A 26039-nucleotide genomic window follows, 5' to 3' on the forward strand; every position below is an offset into this window, starting at 1 on the left:
CAATCACCTCCACTCTCCACTACCTTAAAAACACCACCATTTACTAAGCACCATCTCCAGACTTTTGTCTCATGGTGCTTGTGTTGGATCATTGACTGTGTTCCTTAGTTATGTGTTTGTTCAGTCATTCATTCTTAGGTTTACTCTGATGATTAGTTCTTGTCTTTGTGGTGTTGTTTTGGGGAAAAAGAGGACAGGTAAGCACATCATGTGACCAACATTATCTAACATGAAGGTTTCAGCAGCATGTCTAAATACACTTAAGGAAAAGGCAGGTGCCACCCCTGGTAGTTTTGGTTATTGTTAGATACAGTAGCTTAGTTACATCATCATGGACACTAAAGATCATTTTTAGTTTTGTTTCTCAATAGCTGAGATAGTTTTCCTAAGTTCTTTGCATTCTTTCGAAGCATCTTAGTTCCCTTTTCCCTTGGGAAGTATCTGTGCCTTTGTAAATAGTCACCTGAATACCTATACCAGTTAGCACAATAAAAGAACCTGCACTTAGCACTTCATTCTTGGGTATGTGATTTTGTTGGGCTCCTGCTACCACTGGTCACCATTCAGCCTCAATGATATGTCTGAAAAAGAATACATGGGTGGGGGGCGAGTTTGCAGTCTATGGCCACATGACCATTCAGCTGTACAAGCAGATTCTACTGGATATTCTATACAGATATTGGTACAGGCAGGTCAGAGAGGTGAGGTTTAAAATAGATTTGGATTAGAACTGTGTGAATGTTAAATCTGCACTCCAAGATACATTATGCATCTTGATGAAAGCAGACAGTAAACTAACTGCAGCACGTCTGTCAGTGTGTTCATTAAATACCTTGGACATTCATCAACAGGACACACTCTCTACTCTGTTAAACTTGTGAGAAGTTTCTTTAAAATTTTCTATTAATATTTGTATTTGAAACTGTAGCTTTCTACCTCCAAAAAAACACAAAAGAAAAAAAACAAAAAAGTTTCACCTGGCAGCCACTGAAATGGCAGTGGTGAGACTTCAAGGTTGACACTACCAAAATACACTACATGTAGAATCAAATAAAGGTGGCAGAGGACAGAAGCTTTGGAGGGGTGGGGGCATCAACAAGCCCCTAGGTGTGATGAGCAATGCAGATGGCTGTAATTGGTAACTTTTATCTTAGGAACTGACAGGGTATTGAGGATGTCATTCCAACTTCATTAGATCCTCTCAGTGTTTTCATCACATTTTAGCAAACATGAGTTGACCTTGCATTTCCATAAAAATATGTAACTTATGTAAAACAACCAACAACTGTACAACACTACATATTTTAAAAATTCTATTGATTTACTGAAGAAGGTTTGACCCATACACAGCTATGGTCAACTGAACCTGGAATGAAAAACTTTCAGTTGAACCAGGGATTCTTTTCACAAACTTTATTTGCACATCAACTGAAACTTTTTCCTCAGGACATAAATCTCGTTAACTTGCTCAGCCAAAAGCAAATTGTTATTCTGCAAGCGTTAAAAGTCACATTTAATCTCGATAAACAGCAACATGAAATCTTGATAACCCATCTGTGTTCACAATGAAACTCGTTCCCCTTTATGAAATTAAAAATAAAGAATACTCCCTACAGTTCTATATTATTGCCTTTAAACTGCACAAAATTCACACATACATAGTACTTGTTCACAAGCTTTTTTGTAGTTAAATTTCGGTTTTCAAAGTTGAGATATGAAATATATTTGGAATTATTCCTGTGTTCTTCCTCCCAGCACCCTTAGCAAAAACACAAAGGTATTGAAAGCACAATACCAGCACTGAGAGGAGGTAAATCTTCGATCCTTGGCCCTGCCAGTAGAGCTGCTGTCCTGTTGTGTGATGTAAAATAAAACCTTGTGACCACATTCAAATACAGAATTCAGACTCACTGAAACAAAAGCTCATTTCACAGGTCCCCATCACTGCAACAGTCATTAGCCAAACTTGTCTTTTAAGGTGCAAACATGCAAAACTTGTAGATGACTTATGAGACAGAAATACACCAGCACTTAAGCTGCAGGAATATGAAAATTAATTGTTATTTAACAGAATACAGCTGAAATACAGAACATTTCTCTCAAAGTGTTACAGGCTTTATAAAGGCTTGTTCCCCAAAAGCCTGCTTGAAGTAAGCGACGTGTTCTTCGCAGTGTTCCCCTGTTAATAAAGAGGTGTTTGCAAGGTATTAAATACAGTATGTAAGTTTTATACCAAAATATCTGATTAATTGAATTTTCTTTATCCTGGATATTTTTGTGCAAAGTGTACTGATTTAGAAGACTGCACTTTCTGTAAAAGAACTATAAACCTCCAGTTTTCCAAAATACTTAAAGCCTACAGCTACATTATAAAATTAACAGGAAAATGAAATGTACACTTATTAGATATTAATAAAATTAAACAACAAGCCTTAAAATTCTACTCTGGCGATATAGCAGTGTTGGGAACTTATCTGACACTATACAAGTTGGGTTGCTGAGGAAAATTCATGCTTCACAGGACTGTGTTCATCGTATAGAATGGACTGAATGTGTTAGAAAAGAAAAGCACTACAGTATTTTACTTGACAACTCTAAACAGTCTTACCTGGTGTGAAGTTAGGACTTCCTCGCAGACGCTGGTTCCTCTGCTCAAAGAACCGGAAGATTGTGTAGAAGAGCATTTGGTCTTTTGTCTGGCGGGCAGCATCTAGGAACTTGCGTGCAGAAATGTTGTCATGACCACCGACGCTCCGGATGAAGCGCAAGGCACCCAGAACTTGCTGTTTGGACAGCAGCACTTCGACAATTTCGTCATTGGCAGTGGAGAGCCTCTGTTGATGCACAAGAACCACACACACTCTGGTTAGCAAAATCACATTTAACATTCATAGGAGACCTAAAATAACAGGAAATATTGTTTTTAAAGTTTTCTTAGAAGTAACAATTAAGCATACAATAGAATTGTATGGGTTAGAGCAGCCATTCGGTTACAGCTCTGGAGAACTAATTCCAGATATGTTTTTCCAACAAGTCAAACAATTTCAAGATTAAAAATGCTGTTCTGACTGAACACAGTAAGGAGAACTTTGAAAGTGTTGTCAAGTTAGGGAAAGGTGACAAATGTGCAGAATTCTGCCATGAAGGACTGTAATTAATAACCCAAGTTTAAGGAATTTCCATCACAAAGTCTGTTAAACAGATTTAAGCATCTGATAATTCATACACTAAAAGTGCATGTATTATTTGCATTTGTATGCATTTCAGTAAAAGTGGCTTCAACAAAGACAGCAAATTAAAATGTTAAGTAGAGGAGGACTAGCAAATGAAATGAGTACAGATCCAAATGAGTAAGGATAACAGAGGACTGTGAAAATATAAATACGAAAATCAAACAGGAATGAGCAAAGTCAGGTTTTTCTACCTTAATGTAGACAAAATACACACACACACACACACACACACACACACACACACACACACACACACACACACACATTTTCAGAACCGCTTGTCCCTTATGGGGTCACGGGGAACCGGAGCCTACCCGGCAACACAGGGCGTAAGGCCGGAGGGGGAAGGGGACACACCCAGGACGGGACGCCAGTCCGCCGCAAGGCACCCCAAGCGGGACTTGAACCCCAGACCCACCGGAGAGCAGGACTGCGGTCCAACCCACTGCGCCACCGCACCCCCATGTAGACAAAATATTGATACTGTATTTATACACCAGTGCTCATTTACTAGTTAGATAGTATAACAAGTTTAAAGAGAAATCCACCTTACTCACCTTCGCTGAACGCAGTAGATAACAGTGCCAAATAAGCAAAACTGCTTAAACCACAGGAACACTGTAAACCACAGAGACTTAGCCTCCTCTTGAAATTGTGCCTATCCTGTCCTCTATGTTACTCCCCTGCAAGTCTCTGACCATGTCTTCATCTCCTTCCAGCCCTGGATTACTGCTGCTAACCCCTGTTCTGTTCCTGCACCCTCGATCACTTTCTGCAGAGAGCTGAAAAAGCTGAAAAGAAATCCCTCTCTTCCACTGCACAATTCTCTGAGCTGTCCCCAGAAAATGCTAATGTCTTCCTCTCAGCTCTGTCCTTCTGTCTAGACTCACTTCTGTCCTATAATGTCTAGCACACTCCAGTTCCCCCTCAGAGATGTACTACAAGCCAACAGGACCGAACTCCAAGCTTCAGAACGATGAGACTGAAATCAAAGGCTCTCAAAGACTTGGAAGTTTACAAAGAACCCAAAGTGACTTCCACTCTGCCGTTTCCTCAGCTAAAATCACCATTTTCCACAACAAACTAGTCTACACTCACTAGCCACTTTATTAGGTACACTTGTTCAACTGCTCATTAATGCAAATATCTAATCAGCCAATCACATGACAGCATCTCAATGCATTTAGAAATGTAGACATGGTCAAGACAATCTGCTGAAGTTCAAACTGAGCATCAGAATGGGGAAGAAATGTGATTTGAGTGACTTTGAACATGGCATGTTTGTTGGTGCCAGATGGGCTGGTCTGGGTATTTCAGAAACTGCTGATCTACTGGAATTTTCATGCACAACCATCTCTAGGGTTTACAGAGAATGGTCGGAAAAAGAGAAAATATCCAGTGAGCGGCAGTTCTGTGGGCAAAAATGCCTTGTTGATGCCAGAGATCAGAGGAGAATGGCCAGACTGGTTCGAGCTGATAGAAAGGCAACAGTAACTCAAATAACCACTCGTTACAACCGAGGTATGCAGAAGAGCATCTCTGAACACACAACACATCGAATCTTGAAGCAGATGGGCTACAGCAGCAGAAGACCACACCAGGTGCCACTCCTGTCACTTAAGAACAGGAAACTGAGGCTACAATTCGCACGGGCTCACCAAAATCAGACAACAAAAGATTGGAAAAACATTGCTTGTCCTGATGAGTCTCGATTTCTGCTGCGACATTCAGGTGGTAGGGTCAGAATTTGGCGTAAAAAACATGAAAGCATGGATCCATCCTGCCTTGTATCGACAGTTCAGACTGGTGGTTGTGGTGTAATGGTGTGGGGGATATTTTCTTGACACACTTTGGGCCCCTTAGTACCAATTAAGCATCGTTTATATGCCACAGCCTGAGTACTCTTGCTGACCATGTCCATCCCTTTATGACCACATCCCTTTATGATCTTCTGATAGCTACTTCCAGCAGGATAACACACCATGTCATAAAGGTCAAATCATCTCAAACTGGTTTCTTGAACATGACAATGAGTTCACTATACTCAAATGGCCTCCATAGTCACCAGATCTCAATCCAATAGAGCACCTTTGGGATGCGGTGGAACAGGCGATTGGCATCACGGGTGCGCAGTCGACAAATCTGCAGCAACTGCGTGATGCTATCATGTGAATATGGACCAAAATCTCTGAGGAATGTTTCCAGCACCTTGTTGAATCTATGCCACAAAGAATTAAGGCAGTTCTGAAGGCAAAAGGGGGGCCAACTGATACTAGCAAGGCGTACCTAATAAAGTGGCCAGTGAGTGTATCGTCAACAACCCACAGAGATGCTTCACCACCTTCACTTCCCTACTCTGCCCTCCTCCTCCCTCACCGCTGACAATTTTGCCTTGTTCTTCAGAGACAAAGTCAACTCCATCACTAACAAGTTCATGGCATCCACCTGCCCCAATCATGCCAGACCTCCCTGGGAAGTTCTCCACATTTCAATCTTCATCCTTCCGCTGTCACAGAGTGCACCACCTGCTCCTTTGAACGGACCCCTTTGTCTCACTGCCCTCATTTCAGCACTCTTGAAGAAAACTTCTCTGGATCCAGACTCAGTCCAGAGCTATAGGCCAGTCTCTCTACTCCCTTTTCTGTCAAAACACTGGAATGGGAAACTTATGATCAGTTGTCTCCATGACAGTTCCAGAAAGACTGCCCTCCTCACAGTACTAGAGCAGCCTCCCTCCCCAGTGTGCTCATCCTCCTTGACCCATCTACAGAATTAGACTCTTTCAACCACCAAATTCTACTGTCCGCCCTTACACAGCTTGGCATTAAAGGAACTGCACTGAAATGTTTTGAGTCCTATCTATAGAGTAGATCTTACCAGGTGATCTGTCCTGGCTCCTATTCTTTTCAATCTACACCTCTTCCCAGACCATGTTTATATCCTGCCAGTACTACAGCAATTCTTCTCACTGCCCTTCTGCCCTCTGGCACCTAACTTCTCCAGCTGATATAAAATGCTGCTGCAAGAGTTGCTTGATAAAACAACCAAAGCATTCCCATGTATCCTCTCTCCATTGGCTTTCTACAGCTGCCTGCATCAACCTCTACAAGTGATCACTCCTTAAGCTCCAACCAGACTGTTACACTTCTCCACCTCTGGGTGCTTGACAGTACTGAGCACAACAGGTCCAAAATCAAAAGCACAACAGTTTTCAGTTTTGGCTCCAATGTGATGGAATGACCTCCCATTCTCACTCAGAACTGCCTTCTCTCTCCATTTAAGAAGGCTCACAAAGCTCACCTCTTTCTGACTCACTTCTCCCCTGATCCCATAAGTGCTCGATCAATGTGTGTCGTGTTTGTAATCTATTTAATAAATTTTAATATAGTTTTTTTAAACAGTTCCTTTAATAATGGAAAAGCCTATATGCAGTCAATCATGTTATGTATACTGCTTCATATGGTCATTTAATCAATCTCACATTTTAAATTTTAACACAAATTTGGTGAAACAACTGAAAATCATGGAGCTGTCAAAGAGTTCATTGAATCTGTTACTGAACTAGAAGAGCATGCTGCTGAACAGTACTGAACATCACTATCAAAACAATTTATTTGTTTTTAGCATAAAATATGACAAAAGAGACTTTTTGGGGGTATTCTGATGTTTACTTCAAGGTTCTTGACAAAAGACCGAAACTAGAAATTCTCCTTTATTCTGCTCCATGGTAAGCAATACAAAAAATGTTATACCCAAACAAAAAGGTTAAAATATGTAGACTTTGCTTTTGTTCAAATTGCCACTATTCCTAGTGGGCCCTAAACACCTAATTCTACTACCTGGAGCCGCTGTTCACCAGCTATGCCTGCTGCTGAAACTATGGCTCAGACAGGCAGGGTATTTCAATATAGTTTCCCCAAAATACTTACATTTGTTATGTTTCATAGGACAAGACTTTTTTTTTTTGCATCATGCATGGCAAGATGTTACTGTTTACCTTTAGCATGTCCAAGGAGAGCTGGTGGGCTGGGGGATAAGTGCTCTCTAAAGACAACAACAAACAAGCCTGGGAAAGAGAAGGTAATGGCTCAATGGATACACTGCAACAAATGACTGTAGGAATATCGTTTGTCATCAAAATGGATATTACAGATAGTACAGCTATAACTAAAAGAATTATTGCATAGAGTTACAGAGATTAGACTTTAAAACCAAACTTTCTCTTTTGGTTACATAAATTTGTAACCATACTGCCAAGTAGTTTTGATTTACAAAAAAGCTATTTGGACAAGGCCAACAGAATAGTGTTCGGTACCAATTCAACAAAAGAACACATAAGGCACACAGGTTTTCTCTCATATATAAATGAATAAGTGCCAACAATGATGCACACACTCACCAGGGGCTTCGAGTCACTGAGCACATGGTACTGAAGGAACTGGTGAAGCATGTATAAAAGGTTGTGCTGGACCAGGGTTTTAATTACCAACTCATACAAGTAGTGCTGTGGGAGATACATTTGTCAACTCACAAAACTTTTGGAAATGCAAAATAAGAGGGACATTTTAAGTAGAATACTGACTAGACACACAGATTCTGTTTCTAGATATTGCTCAAGCCATTGCTTGAAAAGTGAAATCTGATATCAGATTAGCTAATGACAGTAGACAATCTTCAATGTAAACATAGTATTAAGCCTTAATGCTCTCAGAAAAAGACCAAAGACTCTCCACCCTCAGATCATAACTGAACATAGAGCTGAAAAGAACTTTAATAAAATGCTGCTCGACTACAGTACCTGCACTGTGATTTGGAACTGGTTGAGTGAGCGGATGTACTCCATCAGCACCGCAATTATGAATTTGTGGGACACATCCTGTTTGAAAAAGTTAAAATTACTTTCAAGGCTGAAATATTTTAATGGCAGAAGTTGTACAGAGGTGCAGAGATTCTGTTTTAGAAATCACTGCTGGTAACAAAATGGCTTTTCTAAAAGGAGAACCAACATCCTTCTAACATAAATGGCAGCTGGAAAAATCCTTGAGGATGCAAGATGTATTTATTTTAATTTCTACTTTTAAATAAAAAACTATTGTTCCCGCTTTTGCTAGGTACTCCTTTGTTTGCACGTCTCTATTTTGAATGTAGCCATGCAAGATTTTCCAAATGAAATTAACCATTGGCCCTTCATAAATAAACACTGAAGTGGACCATTTGTCCTCGCTGACTGACTCACTTTCTGCCGTTTCACCTATAACTGCTCTACCTCTCATCCAAGCGAATGACTACCAGCTGTTGTACCTTCCTCTCGGTGAACAAGGAGAGAACATGGGTGTACATGTCAGACTGGTCAATGACTGCCTGTGTGCGGACTGGCCTCTTGTGAGCGGTGCTGCCCCGGCTCGGCCCACACTCCACTGCCTGAGGAACGAGATGCACACAAACAAAAAACTCGCTTAAGACCACATAAACAAGCCACCTACAACAGAGCAGAACCTGTCTAAGACTGAATGTTATTTTATTTATTATTATTCACAATCATAGTAGTGTTTATTCCTCAGTAACTGAATTCAGAACGTGCTCATATAGATTCCATATGCTTGAGGGGCAATTCGAATCCTTAACTGAAGAAATAAATGCCTGTCATTCAAAATCCTCTCATACATATCACTTGCAGACTACGTGAAGAGCTAAGTGCTCTTTTTCAAATACATAATACATAAGGAGGAGAGATTAGGGCGCATGCTGAGAAACAAAAACTTACCATAGTGTAGCTCTGCTCTGCCTCTAGATATTCTTTGTACACCTGATTGAGTTTGTCAAAGACAATTGCCACTACTGGCAAACTGCCCTTGTCTCCTCTGCTGAGCACTGTGGCAGGAAAACAGGTGGAAGTTTCCTAAAGTTAACGCTCTGGCATTTTGTTACAATATTTGTAACAACGACACAAACAATGAAACACTATTTCGATATTAAACATAAGCTATGAAATTCTCCAAAGCCCAGATGAGTTTAACATTTCTAAAATACTACCCTCAGTTTTTTGTTTTTGTTCAGAACTACTACAGAGCTACTGATGCAATTCTACTCTGCAGTCATCAAGTCTGTCCTCTGCACTTCTATAACTGTCTGGTTCGGCTCAGCTACAAAATCAGACAGAAGATTACAGCAGATAGTTTGGACTGCTGGAAGAATCATCGGCATCGGCACCCCCCCCCAGCTCTCCAAGAACTGCACTCGTCCAGAGTCAGTAAAAGGGCTAGCAAAATCATTGTAGACCCCTCACATCCAGGCCACTTCCTCTTCGAACCTTTGCCATCTGGCCGGCGCTACAGAGCACTGAGCACCAGGACAGCCAGGCACAAGAAAAGTTTCTTTCCTCAGGCCATCTACCTTATGAACAGCTAATCCCCCCTAGAGAGTAAACCAGTGCAGTACACAACACTCTTTATATTTATAACTATTTATCACATCATATCTCTTACTCACACGCCCTTGCATTTGTATAGAACATACCTGTACATACATATAATGTCTAGTGACTATTTTTGTATATTGGGTACTTTATATTTTTATATATTTTTTATCCTTTATTCACATATTCTATCTTCTCATCTGTGTCTTGTCACTGTCATTCTGTCTGTCTGTGCTGTGGAAGTTTCTGTCCCCAAGACAAATTCCTTGTATGTGTGAACATACTTGGCAATAAAGCTCATTCTGATTCTGAGAACTATTGTCGGAAGGATTCTGTTAGTTCCCATACAACGTTAACAAGTATGAGTCAGGGGCACAGCGGTTGCAGTGGTGTGGAGCCAAAAGCTTAGGGTACAAGACAGGCTAGACCCCAGACTAGACAGCAGTTTACCACAGAGCAAGTACTCACTCCTTCTCTCTCTCTCTCTCTCACACACACACGCCCACACACAGCAGGAAACGGGAGAACTCAGAAGACACCGGTACAAACATGGAGAGAACAAATAACTTCCAGAGAGACTGAGCTGCATTTCAAGCACAGACCAAACGCACAGCTATGAGCTGAGGCTCCACTGCTCTCCCCGACACCACGGAACCACTCTAGTTAGTAGTATACGTAGCAGTCATACTACATACTGTAGAAGTATCTCATACTACATTCAATAACGACAGCAATCGTGCCAAGCGCTTGGACACATACTCTGAGAGCACACCGACAGAATGACCATCTTGCAGTCTCTTCTGCGCAGCAGGAACTCCATCAGCTTGCTTTTGTCCTGTAGGAGACTGACCACGGGCTTCAACTTCACCTGCAGATACCATAAATACCCTGACCCCAACAAAAATGTTACTGAATGACACTAGTGAATTCCAGAGAACAGTATATTGAAATTTAAGTAAATTTATTTTCATTTGTTTCTACTTCAGTTATTCCTTTAGCTTCATGTTTCTCGGTTTTTAACGTATTTACGTACGTGCTGAAAACTTGCCAAGTGTAATTCTGTTCATTACCGTCAAAGGTTCATTAAACATCTGTGAACTGTGCTGTAGACACATTTTCAACTAATACTAATAATGTTAATTGTATTTTTCAACAAGATGCACAGCGCTTTGGAGAAAAGCTTGGGCTCAATGAATAACTGTAAAGTACTTCATTGTTACAACGACTATTCTGAAATATAGGACAAATATGTCCACATGACTTAAAAATACAAAGAAGTGTACACATTTATGGTCACATAGTGATGTGATGTCAAGTAGAAAACAAATTTCAATTAGTCTGCAGAAAACCATTTCATGTAAAGTCACAGCACATGACACACACACACACACATTTTCAGAACCACTAGTCCCATACAGGGTCACGGGGAACCGGAGCCTGCCCGGCAACACAGGGCGTAAGGCTGGAGGGGGAGGGGACACACCCAGGACGGGACGCCAGTCCGTTGCAAGGCACCCCAAGCGGGACTCGAACCCCAGACCCACTGGAGAACAGGACCCGGTCCAACCCACTACGCCACCGCGCCCCCATACACATGATACATGTATGCATATATGTACACATGAAGAACAGACCTGCTTCAAGAACTACATGTCTGTAAGTCTGCATTTTTAGCAGTGGGGGTTGGGGGGGGAGGGGAGATTTCAAAAGGTAATAATGCTGAAATGTAATTCTTATATTATTACTCATTTAGAAAAATTGTGTACCAAGAAACCTTTTTTGCCAAGGAACTAAACTTAAGAGGTGAAAATGTGAAAGAACTGGCTTTGTCTCTGAGAAACAAGGTAAACAGCAAGAAGGGAGGAAGGACGAAAACGTGGGAGGTGAAATCTGTGCTTCTGGGTAGCAGCCAGGTTTGCGGCTGACCCAAACCCCAAGAAAAAGTGAGATCCCTCTGCAGGAATGGCCAAAGATTAACACAGCTTCTCCCAGCTCAGCACCCCCAACCTGAGCTGACCCACAAGGGAAGCCTCAAGCCAGTCCAGGGAATGACACAGTGACACACAGTTTTCCGTTTTCTGTTTCAGCGCCTTCATCTGTCCTGTCTCCCGTCCCCCTGTTGGGTTGCAGACTGGTGTCTCAGACTAACGCCTAAACGCTGTCTTCTCCAGGACAGGAGCTGGAAGGGTGGACCACCTTAGCCAAGCGACAGGAATGGAGGGCAGTTTCGGTGCAACAGATAACCATGAAAGAGCTCATTCTGGGTGACCCCTATGTCAGCCTCACCATGTTCTGCAGCCAGCCAATGGTGGAAAGTGGAAACTGTTTATTCTCATCATGCTGCTGAGAAATTTTAGAAAACAGAACGATAATAACACTAAACTGAGAAGTGTTTCCATCTTTAGACATTCCTAAGTTGGATTTTTGTAACACGAAGTACAAGTGCACAGCTCACTGCTCAGTTTGCAGCGTAACTGTGAAGAATTTTCTAGTTTGGTGTTTATGAAAGCTACTTGATTATAAGTTGCAAAAAGAAAACAATAGCCTTGTGCTACACAACTTTTTTTTTTTTTGAACTCAATTAAAAAATAAAAAAAAATTACCATAGCCATAATGAAAATGGCCAAATACCATAGCCCAATGAAAATAAATGAGTTCTAAATCATCTAAGCTGCACCTGTGCTTCCATGGAATGTCAGCTGAAACTTGAATAATGGAACTCTGCACAAAATTGCAAATTAACAGAAAAACAGATGTTTAAAAAAATGTAAGAGTTATGCAAAGCCAGCATTTACCTTCGCTGGCACTTATTATAATGTCTGGCTGAAAGACACTCCATGTTGAAGAGTCTGAATGTCAAGGAAAATCTTTTAAACTCAATGCATAATGATTAAAAAAAAAAACTATTACATATTTAAAACCACAAATAATAAAGTTCCCATTAACTCCACAACTACACTTGCTCAGTCTTGTTAACCATTTGTCCTTGTCAGGGTCATGATGGTGTGGAGCTTATTCTGGAATCGATGCCTGCTAGGCTAGGAGGGGTAAACCCTGGACTGGACAGCACTTCATTGCAGGGTAGCCACATGCAGTATACACACACACACACACACACACACACACACACACACACACACTCGCACTCGCATTCTTTGTGGAATTTAGCAAATTCACCAATTCACCTAAAAGACATGTCTTTGGACTATGGGAAGAAACCAGAGCACCCAGAGGAAGGCCCTGCACACAATGGGAGACCATGTAAAGTCGCCAGGCTGGGCTGTGAACCTATGTCTGATCAGCCCAGGGATGGTGAGGCCATAGCTCTACCTGCCGTGTAGCTGTGCACCCTATACTTCCATAAAGAGGACAGCAAAACAAATACAGACGATATGTAGAGACAAGTACATTAACACTGACTACTATAAACAATTCATGTTAAGCAGTTTTAGGTCATATTTTAATACTTCAGCTGTTTCATTTTTGGAGATGCTACTGTTGTTACTGTATGCCATAACAAAATCAAGTGGTTATTACTGTAGGGTTCATTTTCCACACATTCTCTGAATTGCATGTGGTTACAAAAAAGGATACAGAGTTCACATGGTACTGGGGTCTGGGAGCCCACAGCAGCAGGACCTAGAGGGAGGGTGAACCAAGAAACAGCAAAAGAGGCGATCAAGACTTACTCAAACAGAGCGCGAGCACGGTAATGCTGACAGACACCGTACCTGTGAGCGCAATTTTGTAAGGGTGGATAGAGCGGGCAGGGAGCACGGGCTGGTGGATGTTCAAGTTGCTGTCTGTGTCCTTCATTTTAATGTCAAACATGAAGGATGTCTAAAAATTAAAATGGTGCCCATTATCCAACAAAGCATGAGAAGACAGAACAGAAGCATTACTGAGCAGAAGAGGTGATATTTGGTCACTAGCGTTTCACTGTAGAAGGGAGCGCAGCGGGTTTGGCCGGGTCCTGCTCTCTAGTGGGTCTGGTGTTCAAGTTCTGCTTGGGTGCCTTGCGACGGACTGGCGTCCCGTCCTGAGTGCGTCCCCTCCCCCTTGGCCCTATGCCCTGTGCTTCCGGGTAAGCTCCAGTTCGCTGCGACCCCATTTGGGATAAGCAGTTTCAGAGAGTGTATGTGTGTGTGTGTGTTTTAGTGTATTGCTCACCCAGCCAAACAAACACTTTGAGGAACAGATTTATCTGTTCTTATTCAAGACTCACCTGAGAACTTTGATGATGCACTATGACCAAATTGTCCACCACGTTAAGTGCAAATTTTCCTGTGGTGTTCAGCTTCAAAATGTGACTCCTCTTACAGGCACCCTCCCTGAATTGAAAGAAGAACACTTTTCATCTTATGTGGAAAATTCTGAAAACGAAATTCACAACAATTAGAGCTTAAAGAAGAAACCCAAACCTCTGAAGGTGATAGAGAACCACTTCAGCACCAGGATTATTTCCTGTTCTGGAGTGATGCTTCAGATACATCACATACAGCTGCCCATATCTGAAAGCATAAAAAAGTGACACAAATGAAAGAACTTTTTACATAATGCAGAAATGCTGCATCACAGAGCACACAGCTACAGCAAGAGCATCAATACTTGTGAAAACAAAAAATAAATATCTTTCACACGGAGGTGGTACATAAAGTCACAATCAGTAAGAACAGCACATCTATAATTAACATGTTATGAATAAAACAGAACCATGAAACAACAACAACAGGATTCTACTCTCACATCTCGTGCTCACATGGTTGCCACAGCAATGTCTCGCTCAGACAAGATTATTTTGGCAGGTTTGGTCACCACAGGCAGTTCAATCTCAAATTTGGACATTTTGGACATGGTGCCACACTGTAAAGAAAGCAGAACATAAACAATGTTGCAGCAATATATATTATTGTGATCAACACAAGAAACACTTTCATAACTTTTTCATCACTGTTAAATGACAGTGAAATATTGGGGAAATATACACAGATTTTTAATTATGTACGCATTAAACCTGTAGGAGGATGGAAAGTCAAAGGAATCGAAGTAAAATTGATTTTACTTTGTTACAATAGCTCCTTCTGGGCAGGAGCTTTAAGAAATGCCTTCAATAATTACTTAATCTCATTATTTTGCCTGACCATTCAGTTATAAGAGGCTGAATTTGCTCATGTGCTGGTGTTTATTAAGAGCAATCTTTTTTTTTTTTTAATTAGTTATTTCATGTTACAGAATGGAACTATGATTATTTAAATCAGAATTTTTACCCCCACTCATTGACACAAAGTACTATATAATGTCAAACTGAGAAAGTAATTGAATGCATTGGTATTTTCCTTTTTATCTATCATTTTCATTTTTATAGATATAGGAATGGATAGAAATGTGCCCTTAAACTGACTGTAGTTGTAATTCTCATTCAGGTACTAGAAGCAACTGTATTACTAAGTGATGTTTCAACATTTATATTAACAAACACCTTTAAGAGCACTTTTCACAATTTCAACACAAGAAAAATGGGAATTGTGAAAATCTAGAGGGCGGCTGAAACAAAAACCCAGGGCTGACACCAATGAACACACGGCTATGAGGTGTGACGAGGGAGCTGCGCCACCAACCTTGAAGGCAAAAGGCTGGAGAACATTGCCCTGCACTGTGGTCGACAGCAAGATGACACTCGTCTCAGGGCAGTAAACGTACCAGTTCACGTTGATGCTGTGACTTTTCAGCAGCTTCAGACTGCGTTTGTCTGGTAACACCTCAGGAAAGGGGGGAAGAAAACAAACTGTAGCCAAAAGCTGTTTCTACAGGGGAAAAAGTTAAACAACGGGTTGCCATCTGAGACAGAAAACAGTAAACATGATGTAAAGGATGTGGACAAAATAAACGAAACACCAAGGAAGATTAAAAAGAAATAAGAAGCGGGACCATCTTTTGCCACAGGAATTGCTTCGTTCTTGGAGAAGTGCCACACCAGTGCTAAGTTATGCCAAGCAGGGTAATGCACCATCGGTTAAAAAAAAAAATGTGGAAATCAAGCCTGTATTTTATGCTTAGGAACTTTCCATAATGGTTCAATCACATATACATGTGAAAATCAAGGACCCATGGAAGTCATGCAACGGTTTCCTGGACTTCATGAAAGCACTCAGCAAAACATACGACCTTGAAACGCACATGGAAGATTAGGCTTTTATCCTGCAGAATGCAAAGAACACAAGTCTGAATGGCCTGTAGCTGCATTTGCAATTGCCATCTCACACTTTTCCACATGCTTTTCCATCATTTCATCCACTCTTGTGTACATTCCCTTATACTTACATAGCTTTGAGGGACAAAGAACTCACGTATACTACCTGATAAAACTCAACCCCTTGATCTGTGATGAAAACGATCTCATTCCAGCTGGTCCAACAGAATCCAAGCACAGTAGCATTCTTGGTCTGTAGTTGGAAATGATAAAACGTTCAACATGATTAAAAAAAATTTAAAAACTACAGCAGGGGGTCGCAGCAGTACTTGTATATTTTTGCTGCTGTCCAAGCACTCAGTATCAATCAAGTTTTATCAGTGACACAGATTTGGTGAGGAAAGAGGAAAACTGGTATTTGGAGCCATACACAAGCTGCACACAAAGGGCCCACTATTTACAGTTTAAAAAACAAGTTAAATTACCATTACTCTGAAGTACACTAAAAGCACAGAGTGCTGGGACACTGGCTGTTGTATAAGCGTCCCCTCCAGCGTACGTCACATGTACCTTACATTCCTGAGAGAACTCCGAGTGGGGCAAGTCAGGCATGAAGTTAATGAAGTCCTGAAAATAGTTTGAAAAATGCCCATGAATTACGAGTCATGTGACATACAATAGTTTTTTTCCCATATCTTCACATAAGCTTTCAGTAAGTCTACATTTCAGCTCAAATTGCCAGTGGGTGTGGAAAAAATGTAAAATGCAAAGTGAAAATGTAAACTTTTCATTTACCAACATCATCATTATTATTTGTTACACACTGGCTTACAAATTGTTACTTTCTAGAATGCCCAGGAGGGGTGGGCAACCACTGGCCCGTGGACCCCCAGAGGTTTTTTTTCCTCCCTCAACCTTCAGTTGGGAGTTTTTGTTCCTTTCCCCGGTGGCCAGTAGGTATACTTATAGCTCTATAATAAGTTCTTCATTATGGTAGCCATTAGTTGACTGTCTTCTGTGTATCAATTTTTCGTGCTGTATGCCTGGGTTAAAGTGCTCTGTGTCACTGCATGAGAAGAATGCTCTATAAAAAAATAAATAAATAAATAAACAAACTTTCTCACCACAGACTTGGGAGATCTCTGGACAGCCAAAATCTTGTTTTCATAGGAAAACTTGATGCACTTCACTTCCCCCTTGTCCTCCATTCTGGAAAGAGAAAACTGGTCTGTTTTGTTTGATCAGCGCAAAACAAAGAGATTTCAAAGCACACTCGTACCTGAATGCAATTGAGTTTTTGTCATCTGGTCCTTTAACCACAACTCCTGTGGCACCACCTGAGCGCACAGCAAACACCTTAAAAATAGGAGAGACGAACTGAATCATGACAACAGCAAAGTGTAATGGTGACAAATGTAAAACAGAAACATCTGGCTACTGAACAGTAAGGAGTAAATATCAGGACAAAAAGCTCGTAATAAATCTGTTAATGTATGAAATCGTCTAACGCTCTAGTACTCAAGACTGTATGTTTAACGTTTGGTCTCGTCATGGACTTGAGTACAGTTGCACTTGGTTCATCACGTTCAGTCAAATGAACGATGCCAGCAAATCAGATGCTCCTAATGCTTTATTTCACTCGCAGCTAAATAACTCCCGAAATATTATTCTTACAACCGACCAATTTCAATAACCACTTGTCCCGAGAAGGGTCACGGTGAGCCAGAGCCTAGCCTGGAGACGCTGGGCACGCACCCTGAACAGGGCACGAGTCCATCGCGGAGCCGCAACGAGGTACGGGAGCAACCGCAGGGCAAGCACCTTGCTCAAGGGTTCTACAGCTAAAGGTGAGGCTCGAACCTGCGACCTTTGGGTTCAAAGACGGTCGCTCTAACCACTACGCTACCAGCTGTCCCCAGTATAGAGTAGAGTATCAGTAGAGTATGTAGTACAGCACATAGTAGCGTATTAGCAGAGTACATAGTGGAGTACGTAGTACAGTACGCGGCAGAGTATGCGGTAGAGTGGCGTTGTTCCCGCGCCGCAAAAGAGAGCTGGTGCTCGGCACGTCCTACGGCCACCGGAAGGTAAAAGGACACACCGAGGACGGGACGCCGGTCCATCGCAAGCAAGGCACCCCAAGCAGGACTCGAACCCCAGACCCACCGGAGTCCCTGCGCAGGACCCCATCAAACCTGCTGTGCCCCCAGCTAAAACTAGATAATTATAATATTATAATCAGCTCGTCATGTGGCCCAAATTGACGAGTTACACCGGACTGTCGGTCGGTGAAGCACAGTAGTAGTAAGTAACTTGGTTGGTTCAGGGACTGGAGCCGGTAGCAGTAGTGAGTAACAGAGACAGACAGACAGAGTACAGTAAGTAACAGTAGTTAGTGCACTGTGTGACTGAGCTGAGTGGTCAGCGCTGCTGGCAGTGCTGTCTTTGCACCCAAAAGCAAAGGTTTCTGGTTCCCACCCCGGCAGCAGCTCCAGCTGTACACTGTAGGGTAACTAACTAACTAACTAACTAACTGACAGACAGACAGACGCCGCTTCTTGTCCCGAGCAGCTGGCTGGTCGCGGCGAACCAGAACCTAACCCGGTAACACACTGCACAGGGCGTAGGCCTGAAGTGTAAGTAAGGGGACAGGGAGAGAGAGAGAGAGAGAGAGAGAGAGACAGACACACACACACACACACACACACACACACACACACACACACACACACACACACACACACACACACACACACACCGGCCCTTTTGCCTGAGTCAGTCTGTATATTCTTCACAGCGCAGTCTGCACACCTGCTTATTTGCTTCGTCGAAAAAGACGTTGTTGACACTGGAAGCATTTTCAAATTGCACCGGACTGTCGCAAAGCTCCAGATAATGCTCTTCGCTCATCTTCTCTACCGCGACACAAAATGTCCGCGGCGCTGAACGAACGAGTCTTCCGGACTTCCTCGCTCACGTGACCACAGCGCACGCGCGCCAATCCTTAAAGGCGCAGCGCGCAATATAACTCTGCGGACGAGTCTCGGCCAATTTTCAAAGTTCTTCATGGGCCCCGATGTTTGCGTACGACTCCACAGTTCTGTCGCTTATGTTTGGTTCCCCCCAATACTAACACGCACATCACCGGTGTGGGGCCAGATTTACAGTTATTTATTTAGTAGGCACTTTTCTCCAAAGCGATTTCCAATGAACTCTATGTAGTCTTATGAGCCCACACACCTTATTCACCGTGGTGACTTACACTGCTAGATACACTACTTACAATGGGTCACTCATCCACACATCAGTGGAACACACACTCTCTCTGTCACTCACACACTATGGGGGAACCTAAACAGCATGTGTCTGGAGTGTGGGACGAAACCAGAGCACCCGGAGGAAACCCACACAGACACGGGGAGAACATGCAAACTCCACACAGACTGAGCGGCGATCGAACCTACGTCCTCTCGCACCACCCAGGCGCTGTGATACAGCAGTGCTACTCGCTGTGCCACCGTGCCGTCTTGATTGCAGCTCTTGTGCTGCAAAGCCTACTTTGAAAAAGAAGGCATATTTTGGGCTCATCAGGAGAGCTCTGGACACATCCAGCAATTTCCATAAAGCTCTTTTCCAGAGCAGGGCCCTGTCAGGGCTACCATGATCTGAGAGCAATGACACAAGAAACAAGGCAGGCAGTCGTGTCCCTCCGAGAAGACAATGTCCACGATGTCTTGCTGCGTGCAATGATTGGATGTTTCACACCATCGCCTCTCCTCACTTTTACCGGAGCGTTTTTGGGGTAAATAGCTCACTCAAAGGGTACTAGCACATCGGGTTCCATTCAAACCTGCTACAGTTAAAGGACCGTCAATGACTCTCAGGGGTCACAGCAACGGGCCCCTTGGGACCAGAACACTCGTGTCCCGTTACTGGCCGCAGTTCTCATTAATGCTCTATTGGTACGAACCCGTCTCTTCACTTACCTTGTCCAAGTACTTATAAAGTATTTATTATATACTAGTGTAATGGCACTGAGTGGGCCTCATGTAAATTAATATAAATATATATATATAAATTGGAGGGTTTCACCCCAAATCCAGCACCCTGAGGCTGTACGCTAAGCGGAAAGAAGGAGGCCGAGGACTAGCGAGCGTCAGAGCCACTATCCAGGATGAAACAACAAAGATCCTTGACTACATCAGGAAGATGGCCCCGACTGATGAGATGCTTAGTGAATACCTCAGGCAGCAGAAACCCGAGAAGGAGGGCGAGGAAGAACAGGAACCGTCATGGAAGGACAAACCCCTACACGGTATGTACCACCGGCAGATTGAAGAAGTGGCTGATATCGAAAAATCATACCAGTGGCTGGACAAAGCTGGACTGAAAGACAGCACAGAGGCACTAATCATAGCAGCACAGGAACAAGCTCTAAGTACAAGATCAATAGAGGCCGGGGTGGGTCTACCACACCAGGCAGGACCCCGGGTGCAGGCTGTGCAAAGATGCCCCTGAGACAATCCAGCACATAACAGCAGGGTGTAAGATGCTAGCAGGCAAGGCATACATGGAACGCCATAATCAAGTGGCTGGCATAGTGTACAGGAACATCTGTGCCGAGTATGGGCTGGAAGTCCCAAGATCAAAGTGGGATACACCCCCAAGGGTGGTCGTGAATGACCAAGCTAAGATCCTGTGGGACTTCCAGATCCAGACTGACAAACTGGTAATGGCTAACCAACCAGACATAGTAGTGGTGGACAAAGAGAGGAAGAAAGCCGTAGTGATAGATGTCGCCATCCCAAGCGATGGCAACATCAGAAAGAAAGAACATGAGAAGCTTGAGAAATACCAAGGACTGAGAGAGGAGCTAGAAAACACGTGGAAGGTGAAGGCGACAGTGGTCCCCGTGGTAATCGGAACACTTGGGGCCGTGACCCCTAAGCTGGGAGAGTGGCTCCAGCAGATCCCGGGAACAACATCCGAGATCTCTGTCCAGAAGAGCGCGGTCCTAGGAACAGCTAAGATACTGCGCAGAACCCTCAAGCTCCCAGGCCTCTGGTAGAGGACCCGAGCTTGAAGGAGTAAGACCGCCCGCAAAAAGGGGGGCGAGTGGGGAATTTTTTTTTCTTTTTTTTTTTTTATAGTGGCATACAGTGCCCTGGGTTTGGATGAGGTAAAGAAAGACACGCAGACAGTGTTCATTTCGAATGGGCTACGCAGGGAAATAATGTTCTAGGTCTAACGCCCCCTCCTTTTTTTTTTGTTAACGGATCAGAATGGATCACCAGCCCACCAAGGGTGTCTTGTTCCACACGCTATCCAACTCGACAGGTAAAAAATTTTCCATGCATCATTTCCGATGATTAAAACCTTTATTCAATAAACAAATTAATCCTAAAAACTGTCATGTCAATAATAAAATATGAAAGAAAACAATAAAAATCAATGAGAGAACCTGAAACAGTTAAAGGACCGTTGAAGAACCGTTTTATTTCTACGTGTAACAGGGCCAGAAGGAAATTTTGTAATCTCATAGTGTCTGGTCCTTTACCTGGACTCTACATGGGGGACCTAGTGTAAGGTAAACTGGTGCCCCTTAACGGGTGGTCGGAGACGTGGCGCCGCTCCGATCGTATATCATTTGTTAATAACTGGGATGCTTTCTGGGAAAGGCCCAGGTTTTTTCACGTGTGATGGTGTACACCTCAACTGGAGGGGTTCGTTTGTTTTGTCCCAGAACTTGGCCTGCAAGTTGCAGGACTGACTCATGGTCCATGAATCATCTCCTTTAGCAGCTTTGTGTGTCGAGGATGGGTCTGTTGCTTGTTCTGATATCAGTAGTCATTTCTCATGTGATGGGGTTTCTTGTGCCTTGTCCAGTGCGGGCCTAAAAACTTTAAATAAAAGCGTTAAGTGCAGCCAAAACATTCAAACTATTATAAGGCCACGGCGCTTAATAATTAGACTTAGTGATAGGACTCAGCGTTTGCACCAGAAACCTAAAATACATTAAAACAAACATTCCCAACTTACCACCGAGGCCAAACTGTAATATAAAATGCTGTCTGTTACATATTTGTTCACTGACAAGTAAAGCTATTCTAGTAAACGACTTAATATTAAGTTACAAGTCCGATCTATTCTTTCTCACCGAAACCTGGCTCGGTGAGTCCGATACGATTCCGCTAATAGAGGTCGCTCCGGATGGATACGATTATTTCCATAAATCTCGTTCTGTGCGTCGTGGAGGTGGAGTTGGCGATCTTTTCAATAGTAGATTACAAATAACACCGAGAAATCGTTATAATATCACCTCGTTTGAAGCTCTACAATTAGATTTCAACTCAAACCAATTATATTCCTTATCTACCGTTCACCTGGACCTTACTCCTCTTTTTTCTCGAGGAATTTAGCAACTTCATAACCGATTTAATCATTAACCATGACAAAATTATCCTGATGGGTGATTTCAATACTCATGTAGACGTGTCGTCGGATACTGTCGCTAATAGTTTTCTGTCTCTCTTAAACTCCGTCGCTTTTACTCAAGTTGTTACCGGTCCTACTCATTCCCGTAACCATACGCTCGACCTCATCATAACTTACGGCGTTGATGTTCATAATGTTAATATTATTCCTTTAAACAAGGCTATTTCTGATCATCATTTAGTAACCTTTGATCTATACCTGCCTGTGCCGTCGGACAATAGCAAGACCAAAATCGTGCGGCCTATTGATGACACTACTACTGCTAAAATTATTAATCATATTAGAAGCTGCGATTTTGGAACGAGTGTAGATATTGATCAGATGGCTGTATAATTTGGTGGTAAAATTCTCCCTAGACTCTGCGGCTCCACCAAAAACTAAACTTATTCGAACGGTAAGAAACTCGCCATGGGCCATGGTTCAACGAATCAACTCGTGCAATAAAGTTAGAATGTCGTAAATTAGAGCATAAATGGCGTTCAAGTACACTAAATGTTTATTATGTAGCCTGGTCCGATTGTCTAAAAAATATAAAAAGGCCCTTTTTCATGCCAGATCCGAATACTACGCAAAGTTAATTGATGAAAATCACAAGAACCCTCCCTTCCTGTTTAATACCATCGCTTACTTAACTGGTAAACACAAAGATAAACAATGTATTTCTACTACCATTACTAATGATGAATTTATGTCGTTTTTCAATAATAAATTAGCGAATATCCGCAAAACCATAGTGCCTTCTAGTTCGGTTTTAGCAAACATAAGCGCTTCTGACGATGATATTAGTTGTCTGCACTATCTCAGTAACTTCGATGCAATAACTGTAGAAGAAATTACCGCGCTGATTCGCTCAGTGAAAAGTAATACCTGTCCTTTAGACCCAATCCCCACTAAATTACTGAAAGCTGCAGTTTCCATGCTTGCAGAACCTATTTTCAATATTAATACATCATTACTAATGGCTGTGTTCCAAAAGCCCTTAAAATCACCATTATTAGACCCCTACTGAAAGAAATCGAATCTGGATTGTAATAATTAATGTAATTATAGACCCATCTCCAATCTACCATTTTTATCTAAAATTGTAGAAAAGATCGTAGCTTCCCAAATTGTAATCATCATGATATATTTGAAAAATTTCAGTCCGGTTTCCACACTGGTCACAGCACTGAAACGATGCTCACATGTGTTGTTAATGATATTCTCATTTCTTCCGATGCTGGTCAGATCTCTATTCTTATGTTACTAGACTTGAGTGCTGCGTTCGATACTGTAGACCACAGTATCCTACTGAGTAGACTTGGAAACCTGGTTGGACTAAGAGGCACCGTTCTGAAGTGGTTTGACTTGTATTAGCTAACCACGAACAATTTGTATTAAAATCTGATGACTGCACCCCCTCCATCTCAACTACGGTTCAGTATGGTGTGCCGCAGGGCTCTGTGTTGGGGCCATTACTCTTCTCACACTGTTACCATTGGGTGACATTATTCGCAAACATAATGTGAATTTCCATTCGTATGCCGATGACACACAGCTTTATGTATCGTTTCAGCCTAATGATTCTTCACATGTGGTGTCGTTAGCTAATTGTTTTACCAGTATAAAATTATGGATGAGTAATAATTCTTTTATCTCTAAATGCCAGTAAAACAGAGGTACTTGTGGTGGGTGGTGATGCCAAAACTCGACACAATCACACCAATCTTTACAAGAAATGGTATTACCTTCAAGCGTACGGATTGTGTCAAGGATCTGGGTGTCCTGTTGGATGGGAAGCTGTCATTTGTAACTCATGTAAATGCTTTGACTAAGTCGTGCTTCCTTCAGTTAAGAAACATAGCTAAATTGCAGCAATTCCTATGCTGAGAAACTGGTTCGTGCTTTTGTCTCAAGCAGGCTGGACTATTGTCATGCTTCATCATCGGGTTGTCCATACCAGACTGTATCCAGGCTACAGTTGTGGTACAAAATGCTGCTGTGAGAATTATCACTAGAACTAGGAAGTACAACCATATAACACCGGTACTTAAATCATTGCATTGGCTCCCGGTCACATTTAGAGTTGATTATAAAATCCTTCTTTTGTCCTATAAGGCAGTACATGGCATTGCTCCGGGTTACCTTTGTGATATTGGTTCTTATATCCCAGGACGATATCTTCGTTCATTAGATGCAGGTTACCTTAAAGTACCTGTGATCAATAAGACCTCAGTAGGTGGTCACGCCTTTAGTTATAGAGCACCTAAACTGTGGAATAGTCTACCAGTTACTGTCAGAAATGCCCCGTCTGTTTCTGTTTTTAAATCCCGACTTAAGACTTACATGTTCACTCAGGCATTCCACCTCAAAATGTAATTCCACTTGCTTTGGTTATTTTTTACCACCATTATATAAATACATAAATGATCTTAAGTAACAAATTACTAACTCTGTTCTTTCTTCTTGTTGAGCATTGCCTCGCAACATAAGACTTGAGGCTGGCCAGTGGTGACAGACAAATCTCATGCTGACTGAGGATGATGACCTACTGCCATGATGAACAAGATGTTCCATGCTGAGCTGGGGATCCAAGATACCATATAGCAACAATATCATTATTACTTGTTACACACTGGCTTACAAATTGTTACTTAATCTAGAATGCCCAGGAGGGGTGGGCAACCACTGGCCCGTAGACCCTCAGAGATTTTTTTCTCCCTCAACCTTCAGTTGGGAGTTTTTGTTCCTTTCCCCGGTGGCCAGTAGGTATACTTATAGCTCTATAATAAGTCCTTCATTATGGTAGCCATTAGTTGACTGTCTTCTTAGTAACAATTTTTCCTGCTGTATGCCTGTTAAAGTGCTCTGAGTCACTGCATGAGAAGAATGCTCTATAAAAATAAATTGAATTGAATAAGACCAGCGAATATATAAACTGCATGGCAGAACCTTTTAAAACACTAAAAACATACCCCAAGGCTTAAAACCATAAATAATTAAAAGGAACTTACGCTCAAGAGGGGCATTCCCCTAGCCTGTTCTCAGGGTGTTACCATACACCTCACCTACAGTTTTTAGGTGTTTCCCTTTTCACAAGACATCTCCCCTATTAACATTTTAGTAGGATAGGTGAATGATAAAAATGCATATGCGGGGGGAGGGGGGGGGGGGGGAACATACACCCACACACTACCTAACACCCCTTTTTCCTCAAGGACCTACACATCAAATCAGCCTGCTTCACACCTCTCAAGCTTTCTCTCCCTACCACTTGCAGTCACCGTATTATACTCCCCATAAATCCACCCAGCGGTTGCACACTTACCTTTTTCCTCCCCCCCATAATTCAGCTATTTACAATAAACAGATTTATTGTAAATAACACATTTATTCATTTAACAGACGCTTTTCTCCAAAGTGACGTACATCTCACATTTCCTGCTCAAACTCATAGTAACACAGGTCATTACAGTTTAGTTAGTATTATTGTCTAGTCCTGTGTTCCATTCTGATTGGCTCTTATGTTGCTTATGCTTAGTTTACCACAGGGGAATTCTGGGGGGTTTGAGGGGTAATCTGACCATTGTGTGGAGTTAGGGGGCTTAGAGTGACCTGGGGTAACTCTAATACTTAGGACTGTCTTGTACTGTCTAGAGTGTCTTTGTCAAGACTACTATTGAAAAGACATGTATGCCATCAATAAAGAACATTTTCCTAAAATTCT

The 26039-nt window shown here is 42.3% G+C and overlaps 1 protein-coding gene across 2 annotated transcripts; it reads right to left on the minus strand.

Moving 5' to 3' along the window:
- Positions 1-1400: 1400 nt before the first annotated feature.
- rmc1 (regulator of MON1-CCZ1) lies at positions 1401-18797 on the minus strand. 2 transcript variants are annotated; one of them, XM_018751513.2, is made up of 20 exons: positions 18650-18797; positions 17118-17194; positions 16963-17047; positions 16409-16465; positions 16005-16091; positions 15267-15407; positions 14408-14511; positions 14070-14159; positions 13874-13979; positions 13380-13488; positions 13243-13287; positions 12444-12497; positions 10408-10536; positions 8998-9104; positions 8535-8654; positions 8032-8109; positions 7633-7737; positions 7231-7299; positions 2609-2834; positions 1401-2179 (listed from the first exon to the last, which is right to left on the minus strand). In XM_018751513.2, the coding sequence occupies exons 1-20, from the start codon at positions 18746-18748 to the stop codon at positions 2100-2102; spliced, it is 1968 nt and encodes a 655-aa protein (XP_018607029.1). In that variant the 5' UTR covers positions 18749-18797; the 3' UTR covers positions 1401-2099. The 2 variants fall into 2 exon arrangements, with proteins under 2 accessions (XP_018607029.1, XP_018607030.1); XM_018751514.2 differs by lacking the exon at positions 18650-18797 and adding an exon at positions 18597-18615.
- Positions 18798-26039: the final 7242 nt, after the last annotated feature.

Source organism: Scleropages formosus, chromosome 7, assembly GCF_900964775.1.
Source record: "Scleropages formosus chromosome 7, fSclFor1.1, whole genome shotgun sequence".
NCBI classification, from domain to species: Eukaryota; Metazoa; Chordata; class Actinopteri; order Osteoglossiformes; family Osteoglossidae; genus Scleropages; species Scleropages formosus.